Consider the following 25,898-nt stretch of genomic DNA (forward strand, 5'->3'; position numbering starts at 1 on the left):
AGCTCGTGAGGAGAGATGTGGGATAATTAACGACAATGTGGGAGAGGGGAGGTTCAGAGCAGCTATGGTAGGAAAGTTATGATATACCAGCGATTCCCAAAGTTCAAGTCGCATCTCCCTAAACTGCAAGGGCCTCCTCTTTCCCTCTCTGTTGATGAACATACATTTACACCTAGAAACCGACGGCCAACTAGAGGATTCTGGCCTATTAGGACAAAATGGAGCATCATTAGCCAGCCAGCTCCCTGCCTGCCTTCTTTCTTCCATCTGGTTCAGAGGGTGGCAATGGCTGTCTGCTTCCTCCTCTTTAGTCTCAGTAGGGGTGGGGATGCGGTGGGGGAACGAGAATTAGTTGTCTCTGCCTGTCGATGGCTTTTGGCTCCGCCTACTGTTGGACCTCCTGCATTCTGCGTTGGACATGCCCCAGTCCCCACAGCTCCCAACCTTTCCCTGGTCTTGCTCTAGCAGCACCAAGACATGCCTACATCTATAGCAACCCATACATAGGATCAGCTACAGTACTCGCTGCTATAAATGCTAATCATCAGTGGATAGCTAAATGTTTTTAGATGTAGGCGCAGATTATTATTATTTGTCTTTTTAAATGGCTGAGTTCAGTTAACAGCAACCCCTGGCAGTGATCACAAACATTTTAAGTCATGTGTTGTTTGGACTAGGGCCATGCATCTGCCTAGCCTAGCTTCCACTGACAGCTGCAGTCCATTTGTGAGCAACCTTCAAAGAGTGGCCAAGTACACAGAATGGACCCTAAATTGTGCAGAGCTCCTGGCTTTGGAAGGGCTCAAATGGAAATTCTGTGATAAGCCTCCAGCTATTCAAATGAGGTTATCACTGAATTAAAGATGAAATAATGAATGATATAGGGAACTCAGCAATCTTTTTTTCTTCTTCTCCCCCAGCTGAAATTCAGTCTATTTTAAGCAGTTTCTCTACTTTTCATGCACTAGGCAATTTCTACTGATAATGCATAACAGAGAAGAAAGGAGGAATTTCCTATTATCAAATAAAAGGGGTGTGTGGCAACTTCTGACACTCAGGGAAGCCATTTTGAGATTGGCTTTTCTTTAATGTTCCTGGTTATGCCCCAGTAGCTCCCTATCATTCCAGGAACCTCCTCTTGTTCCTGGGCAATTAATTTTCCAGTGTGGTTTCCAGAACAAGTTTATTGTAATACTTGTATGTACAACAACAACAACAACAACAACAAAAGAGATACATAAAGTCGATGTAAAATATAATAATGCCACACATTAACAGTAACCAGCCACATGCTTGGGCAACAAAAAAAATGAAATAAAATAAAACCCTGGGTGAAAAGAAAATCAGCACATGCCTTATTTTCAGTGGAAGAGTGTTCCAAATAGCACAAGAAAGGGCCCTATTTATCCTGGTTCTTCTTCCACTGCAATTATCAAAAACAGTGCAGTCATATAGAGGCCAACACTGAAGTACCGTATTTTTCGCACCATAGGACGCACCGGACAATAGGACGCACCTTGTTTTAGAGGGGGGAGAACAAGAAAAAAAATTCTCCCCCTCTCTGCCCAGCACCCCTTCAGCGAAGCGGCAGGAGGCGCTGCACAGAGAGGGGGATAATTTTCCCCCTCTTGTTTTCCCCCTCTAAAACAAGGTGCCGTTTAAGGTGCGTTCAGTCGGCTACCTTGGAAGCCTGGAGAGCGAGAGGGGTCGGTGCGCACTGACCCCTCTCACTCTCCAGGCTTCAGGCTCCTTTCGACCTGCTCTTTGGGGCTGGTGGGGGGAAGCCCACCACCAGCCCCAAAGAGCAGGTCGGTGAGCAGTGGAAAGGCGCACAGCGGAGAGGCTGCTGCCATAGTCGCGCGTCACCTCTCCAGCTGGGAGAGGGTCGCAGGGCTATGGCTTCTTTAGCCCTGCACACGCTCTCCCGGCTGGAGAGGTGGCGCGCGGCTAAAGAGGCTGCTGCCATAGCCCCGCATCACCTCTCCAGCCGGGAGAGGGTCGCGGGGCTATGGCGTCTTCGCTCCATAGGACGCACACACATTTCCCCTTCATTTTTGAAGGAGAAAAAGTGCGTCCTATAGAGCGAAAAATACGGTAAGCCTTGTTGAGTTCAAAGAATCTTAGTCACAAGCCAATGGGTAGAGGGTGGAAGCATAAGGATAAGGCAGTAAGTCCCACTGAACTCAGTAGGCAACTCTAGGCTTGCACTGCAAGTATTATGGACCCTCTCTAGTCTCAATGATTTAAAATCAGAGAGAAGTACAGAGAGAAGTACTTGCAGTGCAAGCCTAGAGTTGGGGGAGGCGGGGGAGCATATGGCCAAATGCAGAAGCTGGAAATTACGATACTCTGCAAAGAAAAAGAGATCAACTTTTAATGATGCAATTCAAGAAGAGCAACTTATCCTAAGTGGAGAAACTCTGAGCACATATACACATACAAGGAAAACAAACGTGCATCTATTTAAAAGCATTTATACTCCAGACTGGACACATTATTTTAAAACAATATATAACTTAAAAAACTAATTAAGCTACAGCAAAATACAACAGCAGCAGATTAAAACACACACACACACACACACACACACACACACACAAATATCAGGACCAGTCCTTAAAAACCATATGAGGCAAATGCATCTAATTACAGAATTTGTAAGCTGCCCTATGCAAAGTCCAGTAATAAAAAAAACATGGAAGCATAAATACAATATGAAAGCAGTATCTGAGAGTAAGGACAGATTAAAGCTAAAGTGGATTGAATGGCCAGGGGAAATGAATAAGGGCTTTCTTTGGTGCTGAAGTAAGCACAAGGCAAAAAGGGCATTTCATAGCAGGAGCATAACCATGGAAAATGCCCTCTCTCCCACAGTCACTGTCTCTGCACCTCATTCAGTACAGGACAGGTGAACCCCAATTACCATCAGCCTCAGTCAGCAGGGACAATGGTCATGGATGTTGAGAGATGTACTCTTCATTAATATAACCCTTCAGGTGTTTGAAGAGTTCTAGCATACAGTATCTCCCCTTTGTCTTCTCTTCTCCAGGCTAACTGTGCCCACTTAATTGAAACCTTTTCCTCATAGGAATGGTTTCCCATACCCTTGACCAACCTTCTAATGCATTACCAATTTGTCTACATCCTTCTCAAAGTGTGGTGCCCAAGACTGGGACAATGCTCTATCTAGAGGAAGTCTGATTATGGCAGAATACAATGGCATGAATACTTCTTGTGACTTGCAAACTGTGGTTCTATTAAGCACACAATCATATTAGCCTTTATTGCAGCTGCATCATACTGCTGACTCAAGTTCAGTTTGCACTCAGCTGCAATTCTGAGTTCCATTTTCACATGCCCCCATCTTACACTTACGCGTTTGTTTGTTTTTTAAAAATCTCCCTAAATGCAAAATTTTACATTCATCTCATTTGAATTTCACTGTTTTAGCTTGAACCCCATTTTCCACTCCATCCACAAGAAACAAGAAGTTAATTGTCTCAGGCTTCTGCTTGTGCTATGAGAGGGACAGAAATCAGTGGCAGGGATTCACTGCTCAGCTTCACACAACTCAGCGACCTTCCTCTGTCATTTCCATCTCCCCACCACCACATCTGAACATACATCATGCTCATGTTCAAGTCAGACTGTAAAGGAAAACATTTTTCCAACTTACTCCATGGCTGATGGCACTAAGCGCCTGTCAAGGTGGCAAATGGACTCTACCACGGCATACTCATCTACACTGCCTGAAAAATTATTCCTACCCGTCAGTGGCAGATTGAAAGAGATATGAAACCCATTCCCATGATGAATAAAATCAGAGTTAAATAAGGTGAGAACGTCTTCAGTGTCTGCTGGAGTCAGTGCTTCACTTGAGGTTATTACATTCCCGGAGAAAACCTGAATGGGTCACTTTACATATCCACTTATCTTCTGCAATCAGCTAAGCTGTTCTGTTTACTGCTTTCTGTTTTGGGGAGGAAATTTTATTCTTCAAACTATGTACACAAAATATATAAAAAAATAAATAAATTGTCCAGTAGCACCTTAAAGACCAACTAAGTTTGTTCATGGTATAAGCTTTTGTGTGTGCACGGGACATATTTTTTATTTTTTATATATATATTTTGACTGCGTCAGACCAACACGGCTACCTACCTGAATCTATGTACATAAAAGGTAGACTCCCGAGTTAGAACAGACAAAAGTCCTTCCCACAGCCAATGCCCCCATGAGGTCGAATCATACATGAATCTGTTCACATCACCAGCTCTGGATATGATATAGGCCAGTCTTCCTTAACTTTGGATCCCCAGATGTTACTGGACCACAAGCTCTACCACACTTCCAGGAAGCATGGTCAGGGTTGATAAGAATTGTAGACAACCACATCTGGGGACCCAAGTAGTAGTCAAATGAGTAAGGGCCATAGCTCATTGGTAGAGCATCTGCTTTCCATGCAGAAGGCCCCAGTTTTAATCCCTGGCATCTCCAGATAGCGATAGAAAAGTTTCCTGCCTGAAACCATCCTGGACAGCTGTTGCCAGTCCATGTAGACAACCTTGAGCTAGACAGACGAGTGATCTGACACAATAGAAGGCAGCTTTCCATGTCCCTATGTCCAAATGATGCATGTAGATGCCTGGATAGCTCAGCTGGTTGGGTCAGGAGGTTGGGTCAGATCAGGGTTTCCCAAACTTGGGTCTCCAGCTGCTTTTGGACTACAACTCCCATCATGCCCAGGTAGCAGGACCAGTGGTCAGGGGTGGTAGGAACTGTAGTCCCAAAACAATTGGAGACCCAAGTTTGGGAAACCCTGGACTAGATGATCATCAGGGTCCCTTCCAGCTCTACAATTCTATGATTCTATGCAGACGACTAAAGTATATGAATAAAGACACAGATTGAAGAGGAAGGCTAACGTCCAAGAGAGAAAACATCATTATCTCTTAACTCTTACTAAGTCAGACCAAGGGACCTTGTAGTCTAATTCTCTACCCTGCATTTCAGTTGCCCTTTCACAGACAGAAGGCATCCTTCCCAATTTAAGTTACAAGAAATGAGATACCTACTAAACATCAGGAAGAACTTTCTAACAGTGAAAGCTGTTCAACAGTGGAACAGACTCCCATGAGAGGTGGTGGACTCCTTGGAAGTTTTAAGGTAGAGGTTGGATGACCACCTGCCATATATGATCTAGTTGAGATTCCTCCATTGCAGGGGGTTGGCCTAGATGACCCTCAGGGCTCCCTTCCAACTCTACAATTCTTTGATTAAACAGAAGTGACTCCATTGAGTGGGGAATCCCACCAGTGGAAAGCAGAGGGAGGAGATATCTGCCGGTTCCCCTATCCTCACCCCCCTCCTCAGCTCTAGCACCTGTGCTTTCCCCAAACTCCCCCAATCCTCCAGAGAAGATTTTCAGGCGACACAGGAAACAAGGTGATGAGCAAACTTGCAAGAGAGAGAGAGAGAGAGAAGAGAAGAGAAATGTGTGTGTGGCCCCTTTGTGTCTTGGGAGCATTTCTTGAGCGGAGTTCTGCTTGTGGGAACTGAGGATCCAAGCCTCTTCTCTCCTGGCTTCAAAGCAGATCTCCTAGGAAGCTCTCAGCCAGGGCACAATGAAACATAACTTCCCTCTTCCCTCTCCCCAAGCAACTAGTAATCAGGGGAATATTAGCTCGATGAAGATGTTGACCCAGTGTGCAGCGATTGTGAAAAAGCAAAATCCATGCTAGGGATCATTAGGAAAGGAATTGAAAATAAAACTGCTGATATCATAATGCTATTATACAAATCTATAGTGTGACTGCATTGGAATACTGTGTACTGTTCTGGTTGCTTCACCTCCTAAAAGATATTGCAGAGTTGGAAATGGGCGACCAAAATGATCAAGGGGGTGGAAGAAAGCCTCTGCAATGAAAGCGAGCCTCTTTGGGAGCTTTTCAGGTTAGAGAAAAAGCAAGTAAGAGGTTTGCCAGATTATGCATGGCATGGAGAAATGGGATGGACAGAGAAAAGTTTTCCTCTCTCTCTTAAGTGGGAGATGTGCACATGGGGAGAGGTCTATTCATGCAACAAGGCTTTACCATTCTCTTCCCCTGTGAGCTCCCCAAACATTTTCTGCTGTTTTCCCCAACCCTCCAGGGTAGATTTAGGGGGCGTGAGGGAGGTGTGGGGGCAGCAAACCCATTTTGTCAGCAGACCTTGTTCCGCGCACACACAAAAACCTTATTTGTATCTCACCCCTAAGGTTTAGGGCATGGGTAGGCAAACTAAGGCCTGGGGGCCAGAACCGGCCCAATCGCCTTCTAAATCCGGCCCACGGACGGTCTGGGAATTGGTGTGTTTTTACATGAGTAGAATGTGTCCTTTTATTTAAAATGCCTCTCTGGGTTATTTGTGGGGCATAGGAATTCATTCATTTCCCCCCCAAAAAAAACATAGTCCGGCTCCCCACAAGGTATGAGGGACAGTGGACTGGCCCCCTGCTGGAAAAGTTTGCTGACCCCTGGTTTAGGGTAACTTCAACTTTTCTCAGTTATGCAGCCCCTCTTAACACTTCCATCTATTCCAGCAGTGTCCCTCCCCTCTCATTCTTTACTTAGTAGCATAATCCTTTGTTACTATACAACTTGTTGCTCTGGAAATGGACCATGCTAAGCAGAGGGGATTAGTTCTGCTTGAGGACATGAGCAGATGCCCTCAGAGAAACTGTTTGCTTTCGCATTTCTTTAGTAACAGAAGCAGAAACACAGAGGCATAAGGAGCAGAAGGTTATTAAACAGGGAAATCCTCCACAGTCCACTCAAGGCTCTGGGAGAGATTTCCCCTCCCTCCAACTACAGCTGTTGAAACATTGCCCTCAGATGCCTTGACCACACTGCCACGCAACCACCACGGCAATATGCACTCATTAAGAACATAAGAAGAGCCTGCTGGACCAGGCCAAGAGCCCATCTAGCCCAGCATCCTGTTCTCATAGGGGCCTGTAGGCCTTAGCAACTGCCACTGAATAACCATGGTTCCTGCCAGCGGCAAACGTCCCAATTCCTCAGCACGATGCTAGAAAACAGGCTTGTCAAAGAGGCACTTCATGATTTAGAAACACAGGGCTGTGTCGGAGCCTAATTGAAAAGCTGTGTGACAAACAGGGAAGGTGAAATTGACGGCATAAAGAGGTGCTTGCAGGCTTCCCACAAGCATCTGGCTGGACACCATGAGAACAGGACGCTGGACTAGGTGGGCCGTTGGCCTGATCCAACAGGCTCTAATTATGAGTTGGGACCCTTTGCATCCCAAGGGCCACATTCCCCTCTGCGCAAATTTCTAGGGGCCACATGCCTGTTGTGGGCAAAAGGGGATGCTGCAAGGAAACCCAGCCAGATGGGCAGGGTATTAATAATAATAATAATAATAATAATAATAATAATAATAATAGTAATAATAATAATTTGTTATCGTTATTATTTTTCCTCTGCACAGTATGCTAGCTATATATGCATTCACACTCCCCTCACTATCCTTCATCCAGGCAGGCAAGAGTCATCACCAGATTTCAAGACCACATTGCTCCCCCCCCCCATTTATTTAATTAATTTTCCAAAAATTTTAAACTAACAAAGAAACATACATCATAACTGTACTTAATCCATTCTTAATAACATCGTTAAGTGACTTCCCCAAATTCCCCTGACTGAATTTCAGTATATATCATTGTAACGGTTTTCCAAAACAAATTTCTCATAAAATTTACTTAATCACTTAACATCTTTCTTTCTTTTCATCTTTGCTCAAGAGCACATTCCTGGCAAGCACTCGAGGAGGATGTGAAGCGACATCAGGAAGAGGTGTGGCCTGGGGAAAGGGGGAGTGGCTTGAGAGAGGGTGTGTGGCCTGGGCGGAATCCTATGGGCCAGATAGCATAAAGGAAAGGTGGGGAATAGGGCGACTTATGATGCTCAGTGCTGTGTCAAACCTGAAAGATCTGTGTTTCTGCACATCCTACGGAGGTTCCCCCCCATCACCAGCACATGACACACACTTCCTGTTTCACGCCCCCATCCAACCCTGCAAAGAAAAGAAAGGAGCCCGTCTCTTTCTGATTCAGACCTCCACAGCATTAATACGAAAATTGGTTCACACCCAGCGCAAGGCGAGAGAAAGCAGGGGGTGGGAAATTCATTTGCCACCTTCGTATTTTTCTCTTTGAGATGAATTAATTATGAAACGGAAGGACACATTTTAATGCTTTAAACTCAGGCAAGTGAGAAATGTAAGCTCAATGATCTAAGGGGAAAAAATGCCAATCTATTATTCTAATCATAACTGTCATGATAGGTTTAAGCACAGCTTTAATAGTTTGCCTGGCAATTGTCTACTCTGGCCTCTGCTGCCACCCACAGGCTACTCTGCCATAACAGCAAAGAGAAAAGCAAGATAGCCAGGGGAGGATTAGAGTGCGCGGGGGGGGGGGGGGGAATTGCGGCTGAAAACTCTCCAGCCAACTTGCCACTTCAAAACAAAACTGACTGATGCAGAGGCTTAAGAGCTCACACGGCATCATGTGTCATCAGCTAGTTCTTTGAGACATTGTGGGCCCCATGTTAAATTGGCTCAAAAGTCCTTTTTCACAATGGGGATGATGGGGCAACAAAGAGGAGCATGTGTTGCCAACCATGGAAGGGACTGGGTGTAGACTCTTGTTGAACCCACATTGGGGTTCAGTGAAAAAAGGGACTGGACACAAACCCACCCATCCCACAGTGGCTACTGTCACTGGACAAAGAAGTGTAAAGGGTCAGTTTTCCAGGCGTGTGTCTCCAGAGGTCCCGATGACCTGGTGGGGTGGTGGAAAGGCTTCTCCCTGCCCTGCTGCCTCTCAGAGCTTGGTCAGGGTACCTTGTACTCTCTCCAAACAACAACACTGCCTTGATGCCACCACCCACCCATTCCAGTTACATCCCAGTGTGACAAGGAGATACAAGCCAGGAACTGGTGAATATATGATGATGGCTATGTAACAGAGGCTTGCCACTGAAAATCGTTTGGGGGCACAGCCCTGAATCGAATGAGGATAACACACTTGGCACCACCCTTTCATAATCCAATTTCAGTATAACCACAGGGAATTCTAAGTGGAAATCCATTGCTTTTGTGCAGGGGGCGGGGGAACAGATGAAACAGGAAATTACAGATTTTAGATACAGAAAAGGCTTAATGGACCCCGTCCAGTTCAATATTCTGAGGTGCATTCTTTCCTGCTTCTTTCTAGGTATACGTGCCAATGTACCTACCCTGCTAGATAAACAGAGAAGCCACCATTTAATAAAAATATGATTAACCAAACTTAAGGTAGCTAAATTCTAGCAGCGGAGAGCATGTCCCAAATCATGATCCACTTGCTGAGAGACAAGACACAGGAGGAGGAGTGTCCAGAGCTGTTTTATGACAAATGCCCCCTGGCAGAACTTTATTGTGATCCAGCTGCATAGCTACTGTAATATATAAGAGAATTGGCATCTTTAGGAAGAAACAGATTTGCAGTGGCCTGGATCCTAACTTTCCTCCCAGGAACAGAACAGAGGTGCTTCTCTCTGCAGTCTCCTGCCTACCTCCTAATTCTCACAAAGTGCTAATTCTCTTATGATCACTATCATTTGTTCAGATATCAACTGATATTCTTTTGTTATATTGAGCCTTAAAGCCACAGATCCTTGGTATAGGACCTCAAAAGAATTGATACGGGACAATAGAAAGCTTTTGAAATGAAATGTGCAGCATTATCCACTAAGCAAAAGCCATTCTTCCTTATTTGCTTTGGGATGCTTTGGAGAACAAAGAGGATATTAACAAAGCGGAAAGCCAAAGCCAAAGGAATACAGCACCTGCAGCTTCTCTAATGAAAGATGGAGGGCTTCAGAGAACATCAGCAAAATTAAGCGCATTGGTGGTAGAAAGAGTGCTTCATGATGGTAGACTGAAGATAACTCAGCATTACCTTAAAATGTCTTTGGGACTACAGAGATGAAGGTGGTTGACTGGGCTGGGTTAGAAGGAAAGTTATACCAAAATAGAGTCAGATTACAAAACACCAATGCTAGCAACATATGTTGATTCCCACTCCCTCAAAAAAGCTTCTGAACTGAGGAACACTCACAAGAATAAGTGCTATCCTCACCTCCAAGCCATATTATGAACTCACATGACCCTGCACTAGAATCAGGGACGAGCTTTCTTTGGCTCCCCCAAGCAGACCAGGTAGGCCATAACTTCTTTTACTGTCTTTTACTGTCTAGACAAGAAGAGGAAAAGGCAGATGTTTAAAAATGAACTATGCAAGACTGGGAGTTATACAGAGCAGGAAAATAGTACCTCTTGTTGAGATTGGGGGTGGGCTTTGAGGTGTCCCCTCTCTGGAGACATGCGCCTCCAGAGAGAATACAATTTCAGCAAACAAACAATGATCCATCTTACAATGTGGCCTGCAAAGGCATGGCCTTATCAGTCCAATGGCCTGTTTAGTAAGCTCTTGGGCTGTTACTTCACATCAAAGCACCCTGAAAGGTACACAGTCTTCTGAGGGAGCAAAAGATGCTTCCCTTCTTCAGCTGTCCTGATAAAGCTCACCACTGGATGCATGTGGCTTGCCCCTATGTCTGATGGGCTGTCACGACAAGTGGATATTAGATGCAACCTCTGCCAGCATGCCACAAATGGAAGTTTCCGGGGAGCTAATACGGAAAAGCTTACCATTTCCCTGTAATGCCCAAGTTTGCTGTGAAAGAACCATGCTGTGGCAAAGGTGACTAATTTCAGCCACTGCAGCAAGGGAAGGCGAAAGAGGGGTGGGAGGAGGCTGCGGAATCAAGGTACTGTTCATTTGTGGTCATTAACATCCCCCCACAGCAAGCAGAACCATTACTTCTAGACTCCAGGCAACATTCTAAGTCAAGTGATTACATTATGTAAAATGGAAATATGAAGAATAAAACTCGGTGGGGTGTTACTGCTATTCAGCTGTTAAACAGCTGCACTAATTCACATGCAACGTGACTGCATTTCAGATGGCGGCTGGAACAAATCCTGCATATTTCTGTTTGGAAAGCACTTACTGATCTTATAATTGGATGTTTAACACAAGGCATCTATAGCCATGTTTGGATACCAAGAAATTATCTCAATTGCACTCACAGGCTCCACCCAAAGAGCAGGTACCTGGCACTTCAGAAGGATCTGCCATCTTTGCTGCTTTCCATGCCCTGGTGGGATTTCTGGGCGCTCAGCACTAACAGCTATTTTGGGTTATAGGATTTCTGTTTTATTTTGTTTGAGATGTTTAATTTTGCTACCTCCTGCAATCCCAATCTATTTCTATTTAATTGCAGTCTTAAGGAAAATAGCCCCCCCCCCCAAAAAAAAGGTCTCTTGTAGAATCACACCAACCAGCTTCCAGAGACAGTTAAGACCCAGAGTGATGTAATAAAAGGGAGGGCCCACTTCAGAAAGACAGCCCACATTAAATGGTTTCTTCCTCCTGAAATTAATTTATGTTCTGATATCAAGTGCTACCCATACTGCCAATCCATCTCGCTTCCTGACTTCAAGAGTTTTGTCTTTACTTGCACCTCGTGGAAGAAGGGGACAGAATGTCTTTTCTTTCTCCTGGGAGGTAGTAAGTGAAAATGAGGGAAACCTACTTCCTTCACCTTCTCTTCCCTTTCCAGTTTTGCTTCTCTGTAGCCCAGAAAGGCCATAGGACATTTTTGGTGGGCTCCCATTCAGGCTGGGCCAGGTGGCAGTTGCAGATCTCCACATGCTTTAAATTAAAGTTGGGGTAAATTTCTGCCCCATGAAGGGCTCTTCACCTATGGGAAAACTCAATTAGAAGCCAGTGCCAAAGATGGGTGGAGTTTGCAGCACTACAGGATGATATAGGGCCTTCTCTCTCTCTCTCTCTCTCTCTCTCTCTCTCTCTCTCTCTCTCACACACACACACACACACACACACACACACACAGTGCTATCACATCTCTGCAGGTTGCATGAAATAAAGGCTGCATGAAGGCTACAAGTTCCCCATTCACACTTTAAACAGAGAAATAAATAAAAGCAACAGTAATGTTGTCAATTTTTAAAGCAGATGTTTCAGAGATGCTTTGACAACAGATTAAATTTTAAGAGAATTAAAACTTGCACATAAACTTAATCCAGATCAAATCTGTTGCCCAAAATATCATTTGCAGTTGTATTTCTGAAGAATTCTCCCGTGCCTGACCTCATTTTCTTTGCACATTACATGTGACTACACATTTTGCCTCCAGTGCCAGGGATTTGTAAATATCACCTCATTGCATATGGAAGGGAAACTTGGATTATGCTAGAGAAGATAATTTGTTTAAAAGCCAGACACAGAGGGCATTCTCAGACACACCTCCTACCAGGACAGAAGGTACAGACACCACCACACCTGCCCAGACAATGTCTCCCCACAAAAAAGCTGTCTTATTTCTGGTAAATAATTTTTCTCAGCCTTCTAACCGGGGCTGCTGGGAAAGGGAGATTCTTACTCACAGCACATTGTCACAGCTGCTTTTCTATGGGGAAATTGGCTGAATTACTGTCACAGTCCTAGTCCCCAAGAGCACAGGCCTAATACTTATGCATATTCGGGAGAGGAAGACCAAAGGCTGGCCTTAAGGGCAAAAGGCCATGGATTCCTGCAAAGGTGAAGAGTCAGTGTGAAATGTGGACCTTGAAACCTGCCACTCGGATCCCTTGAATCCATTTAGCCGCCATCTGCAGCAGGGGAGGGCAAAGGGATTTAAACTCAGTGGGGATTTAAATAAAATGTCCCGTTGTGAAACGCATACAGTTCCTGGACAAGCATGTCCTGGGTACCAGTGTGGTGTAGTGGTTAAGAGTGGTAGTCTCGTAATCTGGGGAACCGGGTTCGCATCTCCGCTCCTCCACATGCAGCTGCTGGGTAACGTTGGGCCAGTCACACTTCTTTGAAGTCTCTCAGCCCCACTCACCTCACAGAGTGTTTGTTGTGGGGGAGAAAGGGAAAGGAGAATGTTAGCCGCTTTGAGACTCCTTCGGGTAGTGATAAAGCAGGATATCAAATCCAAACTCTTCTTCTTCTACCACACATTAAAAAGTGAGATATGAATATAAATAATATAAATAAGCAAGCAAGCAAGCATGCATGCATGCATTCAGATCAGTTGCTGCAACAATAAAAAAACATTGCTTTTGAACTAAATGGAGTAGTTACTGAGGAGCATTTTCTAAAATCTTTGGTCATATAGGTCACATGCACTGCATAATAATAACTGCTCAGAGTAAGACATGAGAGATTTCTGTGCATATGCAAGGGTACTCAGCAAGATCATTTACTTGGAAGGCTAAGCCTAAGGCATTTGGGCATGTCCCACCAAAATAAAGTGGTACTTCACTTCTGAGTAAACATGTAAAGGCTTAAGCTATAAGAACTGAGGGCATTCCATAAGCAGGAGTTACTTGCACTTACATGAAGCATCAATATCCGTGCTGTTTGGTTCGTAGAGCCATACATGTACTTTGAGAACATGATACAATGCAGAGCTCAGGGGCATCTGTATGAGCCCTGTGAATGATCCTGATTGTATGCAAGATCATCCTGATTGTAGCATTTGTGAAGAACTGCTAGTCTTTGGGACCAGTAGAAAGCCAGCCAGAATACACAATTTACAGGCTGAACTTCAGAAGTCAGGTATTTTACTAATGACTCTTTGTAACACAGGGAAGGAGACTTAAAACCAGCCGTTTTCAGTTTCAAGAGACTGTAACAATCCTCCTACATATTTCAGTTACCGTAGCAAAGCCAGTCTTCTTTCCCTATAGTATATGAGGGTGGGGAATGTATTGCACCATTTCTGTATTAATACCATACCAGCAGAGGGATGCAATAGCCACCTGGAGGAGCATGTGCCTGGAATCAGTGGCGTAGGAAGGGGGGGGGTGCAGGGGGTACGGGCCGCCCCGAGTGTAATCACTGAGGGGGTGACCAAAAAAAACCCCCGCACCCACTGCAGGAGCCCTCTCCCCTCGAGTGATTTCCAGAAACCAGAAGCATTGTAGCCTCCAACTGTGCAGGCAGAGCACGGCCTTTATGGCTAGTAGCCTTCAACAGCCCTCTCCTCCATGAATCTACTTAAGCTGCCTCCTCCTCTCTGTCTTTTGCACCTGCTCGCTTTGGCACAGTAAGTCTCAGCGGAGGAAAGCTACTTTCCTCTGCAGGAACCGGGAGAGTCCCAGCGCGGCCAGCTTGGCAGAGAGCGAGGCTCCCCCTGGAGGCCAGGGGGGCGGCGGGGATTTTCCTGCTAGGTTTCAGGCGCCTGGAATGTTTCCAAGGCTTGATCGGGTTGAAATGGGCTGAAGCTGCTTGGGACAGGTTTCCATGAGGGCTGCTTTTCTGGTATTGCCGGGGGCAGTGTGGGCATGAGTTAATACTTTTTGCTGGGTCCGGGTTTTTCTGGGTTTTATGACTGCATGGTGGAAGCTGCCTTTTGGGGCTTGTTGCCCTAAAAAGCGGCTTTTGAATCTCTGCAATTATCTAGAAACCCACCATCTGGACCCATTTCTTCCCCTCTCCATAAGCAGACTGCATTCCTCTCGCCACTATCAGCATACATCCAGCCACAGTCCAGCTGCTGAGAGCCAGTGTGGTGTAGTGGTTAAGAGTGGTAGTCTCATAATCTGGTGAGCCAGGTTCGCATCTCCGCTCCTCCACATGCAGCTGCTGGGTGACCTTGGGCCAGTCACACTTGTCTGAAGTCTCTCAGCCCCACTCACCTCACAGAGTGTTTGTTGTGGGGGAGGAAGGGAAAGGAGATTGTGGGCCACTTTGAAACTCCTTAGGGTAGTGATAAAGCGGGATATCAAATCAAAATTATTCTTCTTCTCCTATGGTAGGGAGCAAGAGCAATGGGGGGAGGGCTCAGGGAATTGAGGGGGAAGTGTTTGGAGATCCACACTTAGGTGAGCATAAAGACAGAGGCGTAGCTAGGTGAGGTGGAGTGCACTGGGTGTCACACCACGGGGCCTGCAGCATGCCTGAGCCATGTGTTTCTTCTGAGGGGGAGGTGGCGGTAGGACTGCCTGCAAGCTCCGTGCTGCTTTTTCGGGCTTGCATCTGCCCACCACCTCAGCCACCCTACAGCTGAGGGGGAGGCTGCGGAGAGGCTCCATGCAGCGCACTCTGCCTTGGCTCGCTCCGTCCCCGGCTGCAGGGTGCACGCGCCACCCCAGGCCCCCGAGCGACTAGCTACACCGCTGTCTAGAATGGTCCCATAAGCATGTCAAGCTGGAGCACCCACAACTGGCACTCCTACAGGTGTCACATAATATCCATTCTGCATTTGTAGGAAATCTATCTTTTAGTGTGGCAGCCCCTGCACTTTGGAAGTCCCTACCTATTGTCATCAGGCAGGCACCTTCAGTGTACTCTTTTTGGCACCTGCTAAAAACATTTCTGTTCAGACAAGCCTACCTGGATATTCAGAATGCTGATGCGTTATTTGTTTAATGTTGTATGTTCTATACAGTATGTTATTCTATAAGTTAGAATAAGAGAACAAGAAGTACGTGCGTTTAGAGAAGACTGGAAAACGTTTATTGAATATATGGGAAATAACTGTGTGGAGCTGAAAACGTTGGCAGCATTAAGATAAATTCAACAGTGTAAATAAGTTTTGATGGATACAATGGAATATTGAATGCTATAGTTTTTCGTAAAATATGCAGGGGTTTATTATATGCAAAATGAACCATGGAAAGAGAAGAAGCGAAGTCATTGATATCTGAAGGATGTAAAAATGAGTACTATAAATTGTAAAACAGAAAATTTAATAAAAATTATATAAAAAAACAAATCTTTTTTTGAATGTTTTAATTGTTTCTACTAATAAATCCTATTTTTTTAGTCTTCTTGTAAACGCTATGAGGTTTTCTGCCATCAAGCAACAGGGCTTTTTTTGAGCCAGTTCTCACAGGAACTGAGTTCCAGCACCTCTTTGTTGCATTACGGCACCTCACTGGCACGTTACGGCAGGTCTGTAGTGTTGTGGTGCCATCCCCCTGCACAGCACTCAATTTTTATGTTTTCCCTGCAGCGTTGGGTCGAGCGAGTGAACAGGGGGCGGGGGGAGCTCAACCACTTTGGGCGGGTGCTTCCCCCTTAAAAAGGTTGAGTTCTGGCACCTCTTTTTTTAGAAAAAAGAGCCCTGCCAACAATACTGTATATACATTTTATTAAATAAATGAAAAAATAATTGCAAGGCTGTGCCCATCTCTCACACTCTCTCATACAAACCCGTCCTTTCGAGTCCACTGGAATTTCAAAGGCACAACTGAGAACATAAATTGTCCCCTGACCTACAAACATGCACAGAAAGTCTGAAGTCATCATCCATTGAGCAAACAATTGATTCATCATCTACAGTCAGAGTCTGGAACTGTTATCTGAAGAGAGATTGGGTCCTTGGGTCCTTCCTTTTCAGTCTAGCGCCATGCTGTTGCCTTATGCTCCACAATACTTAGTGCGTGGCATGTAAGACATTTCACTTAAAGCCAGATTTATAGACTACGGTACATAAACTCTTTTCTTTCCTGAAGAACAATATCATGATGTCAATATATATATATATATTACTAAGAACTCCCTGTGGATTTTTCTAATGAGTGCGATGAGTTTCCAGCAAGCTGGGGGGAAATGTTATTCAGCTATATTGCCCCTTCAAGCGTTTGTGAACATGGGATATAGCAGCTCAGATCTTATGAACAGGCCATCTCCCGAGACAGATAATGAAATAACTTGATTTATAAGATGCCAGTTAGCCTAATCCAGTTAGCCTGATCCAATCAGACTAACTGGCAACAGCAAACCCATATATAATGGTTAGCATTAGCTCTCTCAACAGGAAGAAGATGTGTAGGCAAGGAATAAAGCCAAGGGGGAGGAGACTAACAGTTGCTCACGAATTTAGGTTATCACACACTTACCTTTCCTTCTTGCTTTCCAGTATCTAACACTTAACTTAACCTACTTTTTATGAAGCCTTATTATCAGTAGCTACTGTGCAGAAGAGCACTTGCCTGAATAGGAAAAAAGCTAACAACATACCCATGGATTCCTTTCCTGCACAAGCAAAGGTACAGAGTCATCATCTGTCAGTGTCCTCTGAATTAACGACTGTTACCTCTCTGCTTGTGTAAACAAGCCGTGAAATGCATGAGGCGCCATGTCCTGACACACAATGCACAGTACATTGGATAAGAGGAGATACTATTTTCATAAGGAACTGTCTCTCAGAAAAGTGTTGCAGTAAGTTCAGTTTGCATGCAATAGAGGCGCCTTGTATTCTAAGGGCTGCTGGGAAGACACCACCTCCTTGGCAATATTTAATAAATTGTTTCCCCGAAAAGTGCCGCCCCAAGTGCTTTTCTCCATACATGGGAAGAAAATACAGGGGCACAGTTTCTTTCCCACAGTGGATGTGAAGGCTGCTTGGGGTGGAGCAAGCAAACGCCTTCCACTGTCCGGCTGGCATCCATTTCAACCTATGGCCCCACTACATGGCTTTATTTTCAGAGACATGGGATCGGATTCTACTAACTCAGTACACGAGCGAAAGTCAGCACAAGGACTCCTTCGAGAGCAATGGGGCCTTCCCCAAATCCACTCCAGAGGGTTGGGGGAACCCACAGAACAGCATGCAAGGGGAGGAGAGTTGTGACTGTACCATCTGGTGAGCAGAAATGTTTGCATCACATTGGTGTGACACTGAATTCCACCCACGGAGTTAGAAAGTAAGCAAAGCGAGAAAGAGGCTGCGGAGACAGGATTTTTAAAGCAGAAATTATCCACGGGGCTGCTGCCCTTTCAAGATGGTCTGATGCTACCATGCGCCTATTGTTCATTTGGAGTAAGGCGTACTCTACAGATGATGTGTAATTCCCTACCTTTTGTTCAGCTGCAGTTTTCCCATATATAGTACTTTCACAGGAGTCCAATTTCATGATAACTAAAACATTGTCCAATACAAAAATAAATAATGATAGCTTGTACAAAGCAAAGGATAAAGAATACTGAAAGATAAAATGTACAACAAAGCAAAGCTTTTGTCATGGCTGCATGTTGTCATGTTGTTAATTGCTCCAAAACATAATAAAAACCCCCCACTTGTTCCAAAAAACAAAACCCGATAGTGACAGATTAGTTTGCAAGAACCTGGACAATCATAGTCAAATTAACACACTACGTGAACAACCAAACAATATTTTAAACAGCAACAATGGAAAAGCAGAGATTGGGAAGGGGGAAAGACACGCTGAGGCAAACAGCTGCACCTTCAAAAACTAGGAGTACTGAACACCATTTTTCTCATTGTCGTCGATGTGGCTGAGATAAAGCAAAGCTTCTAGTAACACAGCGTCCCTATAAGCCTCAGTCTGTAATAAGGTTCCAACAAAGGGATTAGTATAGGAAGCAGTGGGCTTGGCTGGCAAGTCAGCAGCTGCTACATTATCAGGCAAGTAGCACCCCCATGTGGCTCTGCAGAGATGTCTAAAATGGCCTACTTTAAACTGGCTGTTCAAAGAGGGCGCTTGTGCCATGCCTTTGAGCTTGTGCCTTGCCTTTGCAGACCTAATCTGTTGAAATGTCCTGCCATCGGGGCTGACCTCATTTCAGCCCCCTCGCTCCCCTTGATGAGGTTTTCTTTCTCCATTCTCCATGACGTGTTCAGAATCAACGGGTGCTGTGTGTTAAGACAGCAGGTAATAGAGTCATTTGTCACCATGAGCTAACAGACAGCCTATAAGGGTCACCTATCACAATATGATTCAAGGGGGATTAAAATCAAGGCCATGTAGGGTGCTAGAATATTAACTCTTAGCAGGTTGATGATGATGATGGGAGGAAAAATAAGTGGGCTGGAGGTGGGCGGGGAAGCAAAATTATTCCTGGTTTCTGATTTAGACACAGATTTCACTGCTGTTCCTCCAGAAAATTTCTTCCTTGTGCAATTCACCTGCCCTGCTGGGAGCCCTCCTGGAAAGGCTACCAGGAGCACATCAGAATGCAAAGTTCCAAGACCCTTTTGGCCTCAGATAAACTTTCCCCAGATTAGCTTTAGTTGGGAACGGTCTTCAAGCTATTCGCTACCAATGATGAGCTCATTAAAGTAACGGCCTTCATGTGCATAGGGAAAGGTGCTGTACGACCGGGCAGCTCTATTCTGATGAGTGATGACACCATAAAGACACAAAGGAAAATCTAAATGGAGTTCAAGGCCTCCGTGCGCAGAGGAGCAGACTGCAGTCTTATTGCTTTGAAACGGAAAGGTAACCCCTGTAGGGCAAAACCTTTCATTTTACTGCAGAGAATGTGTCATACACGTCCAATTCCTCTCCCTCCAGAAGCAGCAGGCACGTGCTTTGCAGCCTGAAAAGCTGCCATCGTCATGATGCAATTTCATGAAATATTGGAGCAAACCAGAAGAGCGAGGCCTCTAGAGGGAGCCCGAGGTCCCTGGTGCTCTCATTAGGGGAAGGTGAGCAGACACGGCAGTCGAATTCGTAGAGCCCCGGAAACCAAAGCACAGCACAGTCGGAACAATAAAATTTACTGTATTTTATTATTTATGTCCTTTTTTCTTTCTTTCTTTCTTTCAAGAGCTTCTGATTTTTACAAGGGAAAGGGCTGTTAAGAGGAGCAAGCAGCAATAAAAAGGGAAGGCACAAAAGAGATAGTGCATAATGGCATTTTTCTATTAAAAGAACTTCAGCGATCTATTCTCATTGCGGGCCACTTTGTTTTAATGGCTTTGGTGTCACAGCCTAGAAGATCTATCGTAAGTCTTATTGCTGTGTGCTGGAAATAAACAGGGCAGCCCCCCGCCGCTCTGCTCCAACAATATGCACAGTCCGACCGGCCCCATTTCATCCTGGCACAGATGCTATATAAACATATATAGCTAGGACTATGGCATGCATCTTTCTGGCTTTGGTGCATTAGAATCAGACTTGGAAGGGACCCTGTGGATCATCTAGTCCAACCCCCTGCAATGCAGGAATATGCAGCTCCCCTTATGGGGATCAAACCTGCAACCTTGGCATTATCAGCACCACGCTCTAACCAGCTGAGCTATCCAGCTAATTTATTGCATCTCTCTAAATTTCTTGCATTTTTCCACAATGGTGGGTGTGGGTCAGTTGTAGACAGTCGAGCCAAAGGTGTACTTCCACGGAGAATGTTAATTCTAGCACCAGCTTCCTGCTGGGGGGAAAAAACAACAGGGGGAAAGCTGACCACAGCTTTCTAGTGTTAAATATTTCAATTACTTTGATGAATTAGTGAGTGAAAGATGGAAGAAGAGAAGGTTCAGCTTGCATTTCTTTAGGGTATGTAGGGAAAGCATTGTAGAAGCAAGTCTGTGGGCAGAACTCATGAATGATACTGGTGGACACAGCCCCAAAGCTAGCATTATATGCACATTTACCTGGGAAGAAATCCCACTGGACTCAGTAGCACTTTCTCAGTAAACTGCATATTACAGGTAATCAGGCTAAAATTAGGAAGAAGATGAAAAATACCCTAAAAGTCCCAGTAATGGATCAACTAAGACATCACAAAGTTATGAACAAGATTTTGAGTATTCTACAGCTCTTCATCAGGCTGAAAATTAAGGAAAATAAGGAACACATTTCAAGACACTCTTCCCAACCCTCCTTTCTCACTCACAGACCTTTAAGGAATCTAAGGTAGTTAAAATGATGCCTTGCCTTCGCTCGGGTCATAGAAATGAAAGCAAAACTAATTTAACACCATCAGGACTTTTTGATGCCCCCACCACTCACTTAACTGAGCAGCATGATCACTTTTATCATTGAATCCCAAATTAAACACATCCTAAGACACTATTGAATCAATAATGTTCATTGTGACGACTCTCATGTGTTTTTTAATTAACAAAATTTACATTATCTTATATGGAAGCTTTGCATTATTCATATCTGCAAAATGCTCTGCGGCCTTCTGTTAAAACACATGTTAAAAATTGTATTGTACCAAGTATAACCATCTCTATACCATATATATATATATATATATATATATATGGTATCACTATACAGTTTGCATTAGATATGTTCATTTCCTTTAAGACAAGCAATTAAAAGCCCAAGGTAAAAATGTTATATTGCAATCACAATCCAACACGACAGAGACCAGTTTCCCCCGTAAAGCATGAATAAAGCAACCTGGCTTTCTCTAAAAATTTAATAGTATTCCCACGCCTGTCCCCCCAAAAAGTAATGGATGAGATAGAAAAAGCTGGAGAGGAATCAGTGGTACAGTACATGATGCTGCCAAAAGGAGTAGACTGTAATGGGTTAGGAGCAATAGGCTACATCAGGGGTAACAAGCATCCTACAGTGTTAGGGCTGGTTCAGCCACAGGTCATCACGGAGACACAGAGATGAGCAGTAAGGTTGATTCTTTATTCAAGGAAACAGAATACCAACAGAAAAACCTATGGTGAATACCAGCAGGCTCCCTCTTCCTCAGCTGCCTGTCTTATGTCTGCAGTGTTTTCTGCCTCTTCTTCTTCTCTCTCACTCAAGCCAGCTGCTTGTTCAGCATCCAACCATTCTGCTCCACCCCCTTCATCCTCTGACTATGTCCCACCACTGCTCCCCTGGCTCTGAGCCTTCCTCTTCTGTGGCTTTCCTAGGAGGTTCTCTGGCTGGAGTCTCCCACTGTTCTTCATCATCCAGCCAGTCCCTGAGATCCAGATACTGTGGATTACAATTCCCACCATACCTGACCATTGGTCATTCTGGCTGGGGCTGCTGGGAACCGTAGTCCAAAAACATACAGATAGTACCACTTCAGCTGCCCCTGGACTAGATGAACCAGAAAGCAGTTTTGTATGTCCCCGTGAATGTAGAGATAAAAGGTCCAATTAGCATCTTCTGTCCTTTGAATATGAGGACCTTCTTCCAAAGAAAGCAGTAGTGAAGTTTACTTAAAGAAACATTCATGCAGCAGAGAGAGAGAGATTCGTACTCATCGTAATCTGGGTCATTTAACTGGAAACCAGGTTTTTAATTAAGATTGGCATTTGTGAACCTCCCGCTGACACCCTTTTTCAATCTCATTTCCAGGCTGCTTAACTAGCTTTCCAAGAGGGCTGGTAGAATAGAGTCTGCAAGCTCTGGATCTGAAATGTAGTTGCTATTAAGAGGTCTTTTCCACAGCAGAAATAAAATAAAATAAAAACAGCAGATTTAAAATAAAGAAGTGACTCAAGTCCAACTCTTGGATGACCATTTAAATAAGCACTTGTCCTTAATTCAAATCGCCTTCCCTTTCTGTCACTACAGTTTAATTAATCTAGAATAACTACAACCACTTGATTCAATTCGATCCATAATGTCGTGGGAATCTTCGCTTACCACTTAAACATACGGGGGAGGGGGGAACCCCACACTTTTAGCACTCTGTCACCATTGTGATTTTGAGCACCTATGAAGGTGGGGGTGATGAAAATTAATTGCAGGATCCTATGATCTCCTGGGATCATGCAACAGACTGGGAAGAGGAGAGGGAGCTGGGTTTCTTAGGGAATCAGAATGGCCTTTGGCTCAGCCATGCTAAAAGTCCCACACATGCCCTTAGGAGTGAGATGACAGGCCTACCTCCAAAGTTGTTATTTTTACTACTTATTTGATTTCTATACCACCCTTTATCAAAAGATCCCAAGGTGGTGTACAACATGAAGAACACACTTTATGAAGCACAACAATAAACACACAATAAAAAGCATAATAATAGATAGCATAATAATAAAATAATCATAATAACAGCCCCCCCACCACCACAACAGCTTTAACAGGGCATAGATCAGGCATAGGCAAACTCTGGCCCTCCAGATGTTTGGGACTACAATTTCCATCATCCCTAGCTAACAGGACCAGTGCTCAGGGATGATGGGAATTGTAGTCCCAAATCTGGAGGGCCGGAGTTTGCCTATGCCTGGCATAGATTATTTCATGGCTGTAGGCCTGGGTAAAGAGGAATGTTTTTGCCTGACACCTAAAGACATGTAATGATGGCATCAGGCAAGCCTCTCTGCGGAGAGCTTTCCACCAACGGGGACCCACCATCCAAAAGGCCTGTTCTTGTATTGCCACCCTCCAAACCTCTCAGTTGGGGCACTTTCACCAACAGAAGTCAATCCAGTTAAAAAGGAATCACTTGCTTAACGTTACAGATAATGCAACTTGGTGGAAAGGGGGAAGATGTCATCACCCAATAAGTAGCTTAGGCCAAACTAGAACTATATTGTCAATGAATGCCAACAGAGTTTGGTTTACAGTCCTGTTTTATACGTATCTGAGAAGTCAAAGGACTCAGTTAGGATTATCAACAGTGCTATCATGGCATGAAGCATTCTACATCACATACTACTCCCTTGGATCACAAGAATGGACCTTGAATCTTATGGCCTGTTTCCCTTTGAAAAGTTATAAGAAATTCACAGTGGCAGTCTAAGCACTCTACCTTGAGGAGGTTCTTCCTGCAAATAAGGAGGTGGTTCTTCGGCAGCTGCCTCTGCATTGCTTTCCACCATCTGTGCTTCTGAACTAGGCCCCTGTAAGATAGAAGAAGCTTCATTGCAAACCACAAAGAGACATATGTAACTAAAAGGATGTCTGGAAGAGCCTACAGAGGATCCCAGAATTTCGTGAAAGGATGTCGTTGTAGTTGTCTTGGCCAGAGCAAGGGTCACAGAGCAGCCCTGGCAACTAGATCTGTGGAGACCTACAGCTAATCTATAAAAAATGGTATGCGAACCATTTCAGATTCGGATATAGTACGATATCAATGCTGGTAACTTTCCTTTCTCCCAGAGTGATTAAACTTGTTCTCATCACCTTTTTAGGAAAAATAATTACACTCCATAAAAAGCTGAGAATATCTTGCCTTCCTCCTCATATCTGGGGCACAGGATGACAAGATGACTTTTAAACTAAAGGTAAAGGTAAAGGTACCCCTGCCAGTCGTGTCCGACTCTAGGGTTGTGCGCCCATCTCACTTAAGAGGCCGAGGGCCAGCGCTGTCCACAGACACTTCTGGGTCACATGGCCAGCGTGACGAAGCTGCTCTGGCGAGCCAGCACCAGTGCAGCACACGGAAACGGCGTTTACCTTCCTGCTATAAAGCGGTACCTATTTATCTACCTGCACTTAGGGGTGCTTCGAACTGCTAGGTGGGCAGGAGCTGGGACCGAAAGACGGGAGCACACCCCGCCGCGGGGAGTCGAACCGCCGACCATGCGATCGGCAAGCCCTAGGCACTGAGGTTTTACCCACAGCGCCACCCGCGTCCCGACTTTTAAACTATCCTCTGTCAAAATGGATCCACTATTTCAACTTTGGCTGAAAAGTGAACTATGTGAGTCTCAGTTTCAACCCTTCAGTGTGTGGTTATTGCCTATATATTTTGCTTTTGATACCATTAACCATGGCATTTTTCTGGACCAACTTGGTGGGATGGGAATCAGAGGCACTGTATTATGGTGGTTCTGTTCATATCTTCAGGGTTGTGTCCAGAAAGTAGCACTTAGGTAGGTGTTCCTCAGGTCCCTGACACTTGTGCTATGGGGTTCTGTAGGGTCTATCTTCTCCCCAATGATATTTAACAACTATATGAAATTATTGGGAGTGGGTGGTCATTAGGAGCTTTGAAGCAAGGTGTCACCAGTATTGCTGATGGCACACAGTTCTACTCAACCAGAAGAGGCTGTGAAAGCTCTGGATCAGTGTAACTGAATGCAATTCATTTTAAAAAAATCAAAGCAGTTTGCAACACTAGAACATAAAACCACACAATAAAAAAATTACATAAAAAAGTTAAAACATCAATTAACCATTATGGAAGGATGTAATCCTAATTGTCTGCCCAGGCAGAATAGAAAAGTTTTCAGCAGGCATTTAAAAGTTGGCACAGAAGGTGCCTTCTGAATCTCTATTGGCAGAGCATCTCACAATACTGGGCTGATGATACTAAAGGCTCAGTTTCTTCTTGTTGTTGTCAAATGAGCCTCACCAAAGCAGAGGTGTTCCTCCTCCTGCCAAAGGATAGTGTGTAATTTCCAAACCAATTCCAAAGCAAACAAAGAGGAGTTCATCATATTTTCCTAATGATTCTCAAGACACTGAAGTGAGATACCTGAAATAACCCTCGTGGTCCCTTCCAACTCTACAGTTTTATGATTCTGTGAAACCATCAGCTGCATCCATTTTCAATTGCATACTTGAATCAGGAATTTTGGTGTTTACACTCCCAGTTTACACAAAGTTGAAACAACAAGGACTTCAAATATACACAACTTGCTTCAAATTGTTTACTTGAAGTTGCAGCTTCACTAATGTAAGTGGAGAGGAGAGGATTTTGCTAATTCCTTGTTCTTGGTGCAACCCCCTGCAGCCCCTGAAAATCTGTTCCGGAAGACTAGGGGAACCTGCAGAACAGGATGGGAGGTGGTGGTGGCATTTGCACTGGGCTCAATCCCTTCTGCTACCTGGGCAGTTGTATTTCCACAAGGGCCGACATTGATGCCGAAATCCAGCATCACCTGAGCTCTGTGAGTGCAGTTTCTCCCGACTGAAATGCAACGTGTTTGAGGACTGGGACATTCGCTAGGAAACCAAATGATTGTTTACAAAGCTACTGTACTGTACTACCAACTTTACTGTATGCTTGTGAAACATGGACCACTTATAAACACCATCTCCAACTCCTCGGAAGAGTCCATCAATGGTGTCTGAAAAAGAAAGAAAGAAAG

General features: G+C 44.6%; 1 protein-coding gene across 1 annotated transcript in view; it reads right to left on the minus strand.

Annotated features, from left to right (window-relative positions):
* Positions 1 to 25,898, minus strand: part of LOC114596181 (transmembrane protein 263-like) — a 288,068-nt gene that overhangs the window by 258,038 nt on the left and 4,132 nt on the right. Inside the window, exon 2 of the mRNA XM_028727420.2 lies at positions 23,612 to 23,702. Within this exon, the coding sequence (XP_028583253.2) occupies positions 23,612 to 23,702 (91 nt within the window). The remainder of the gene's footprint in view (positions 1 to 23,611; positions 23,703 to 25,898) is intronic.

Source organism: Podarcis muralis, chromosome 1, assembly GCF_964188315.1.
Source record: "Podarcis muralis chromosome 1, rPodMur119.hap1.1, whole genome shotgun sequence".
In the NCBI taxonomy this organism is placed as follows: Eukaryota; Metazoa; Chordata; class Lepidosauria; order Squamata; family Lacertidae; genus Podarcis; species Podarcis muralis.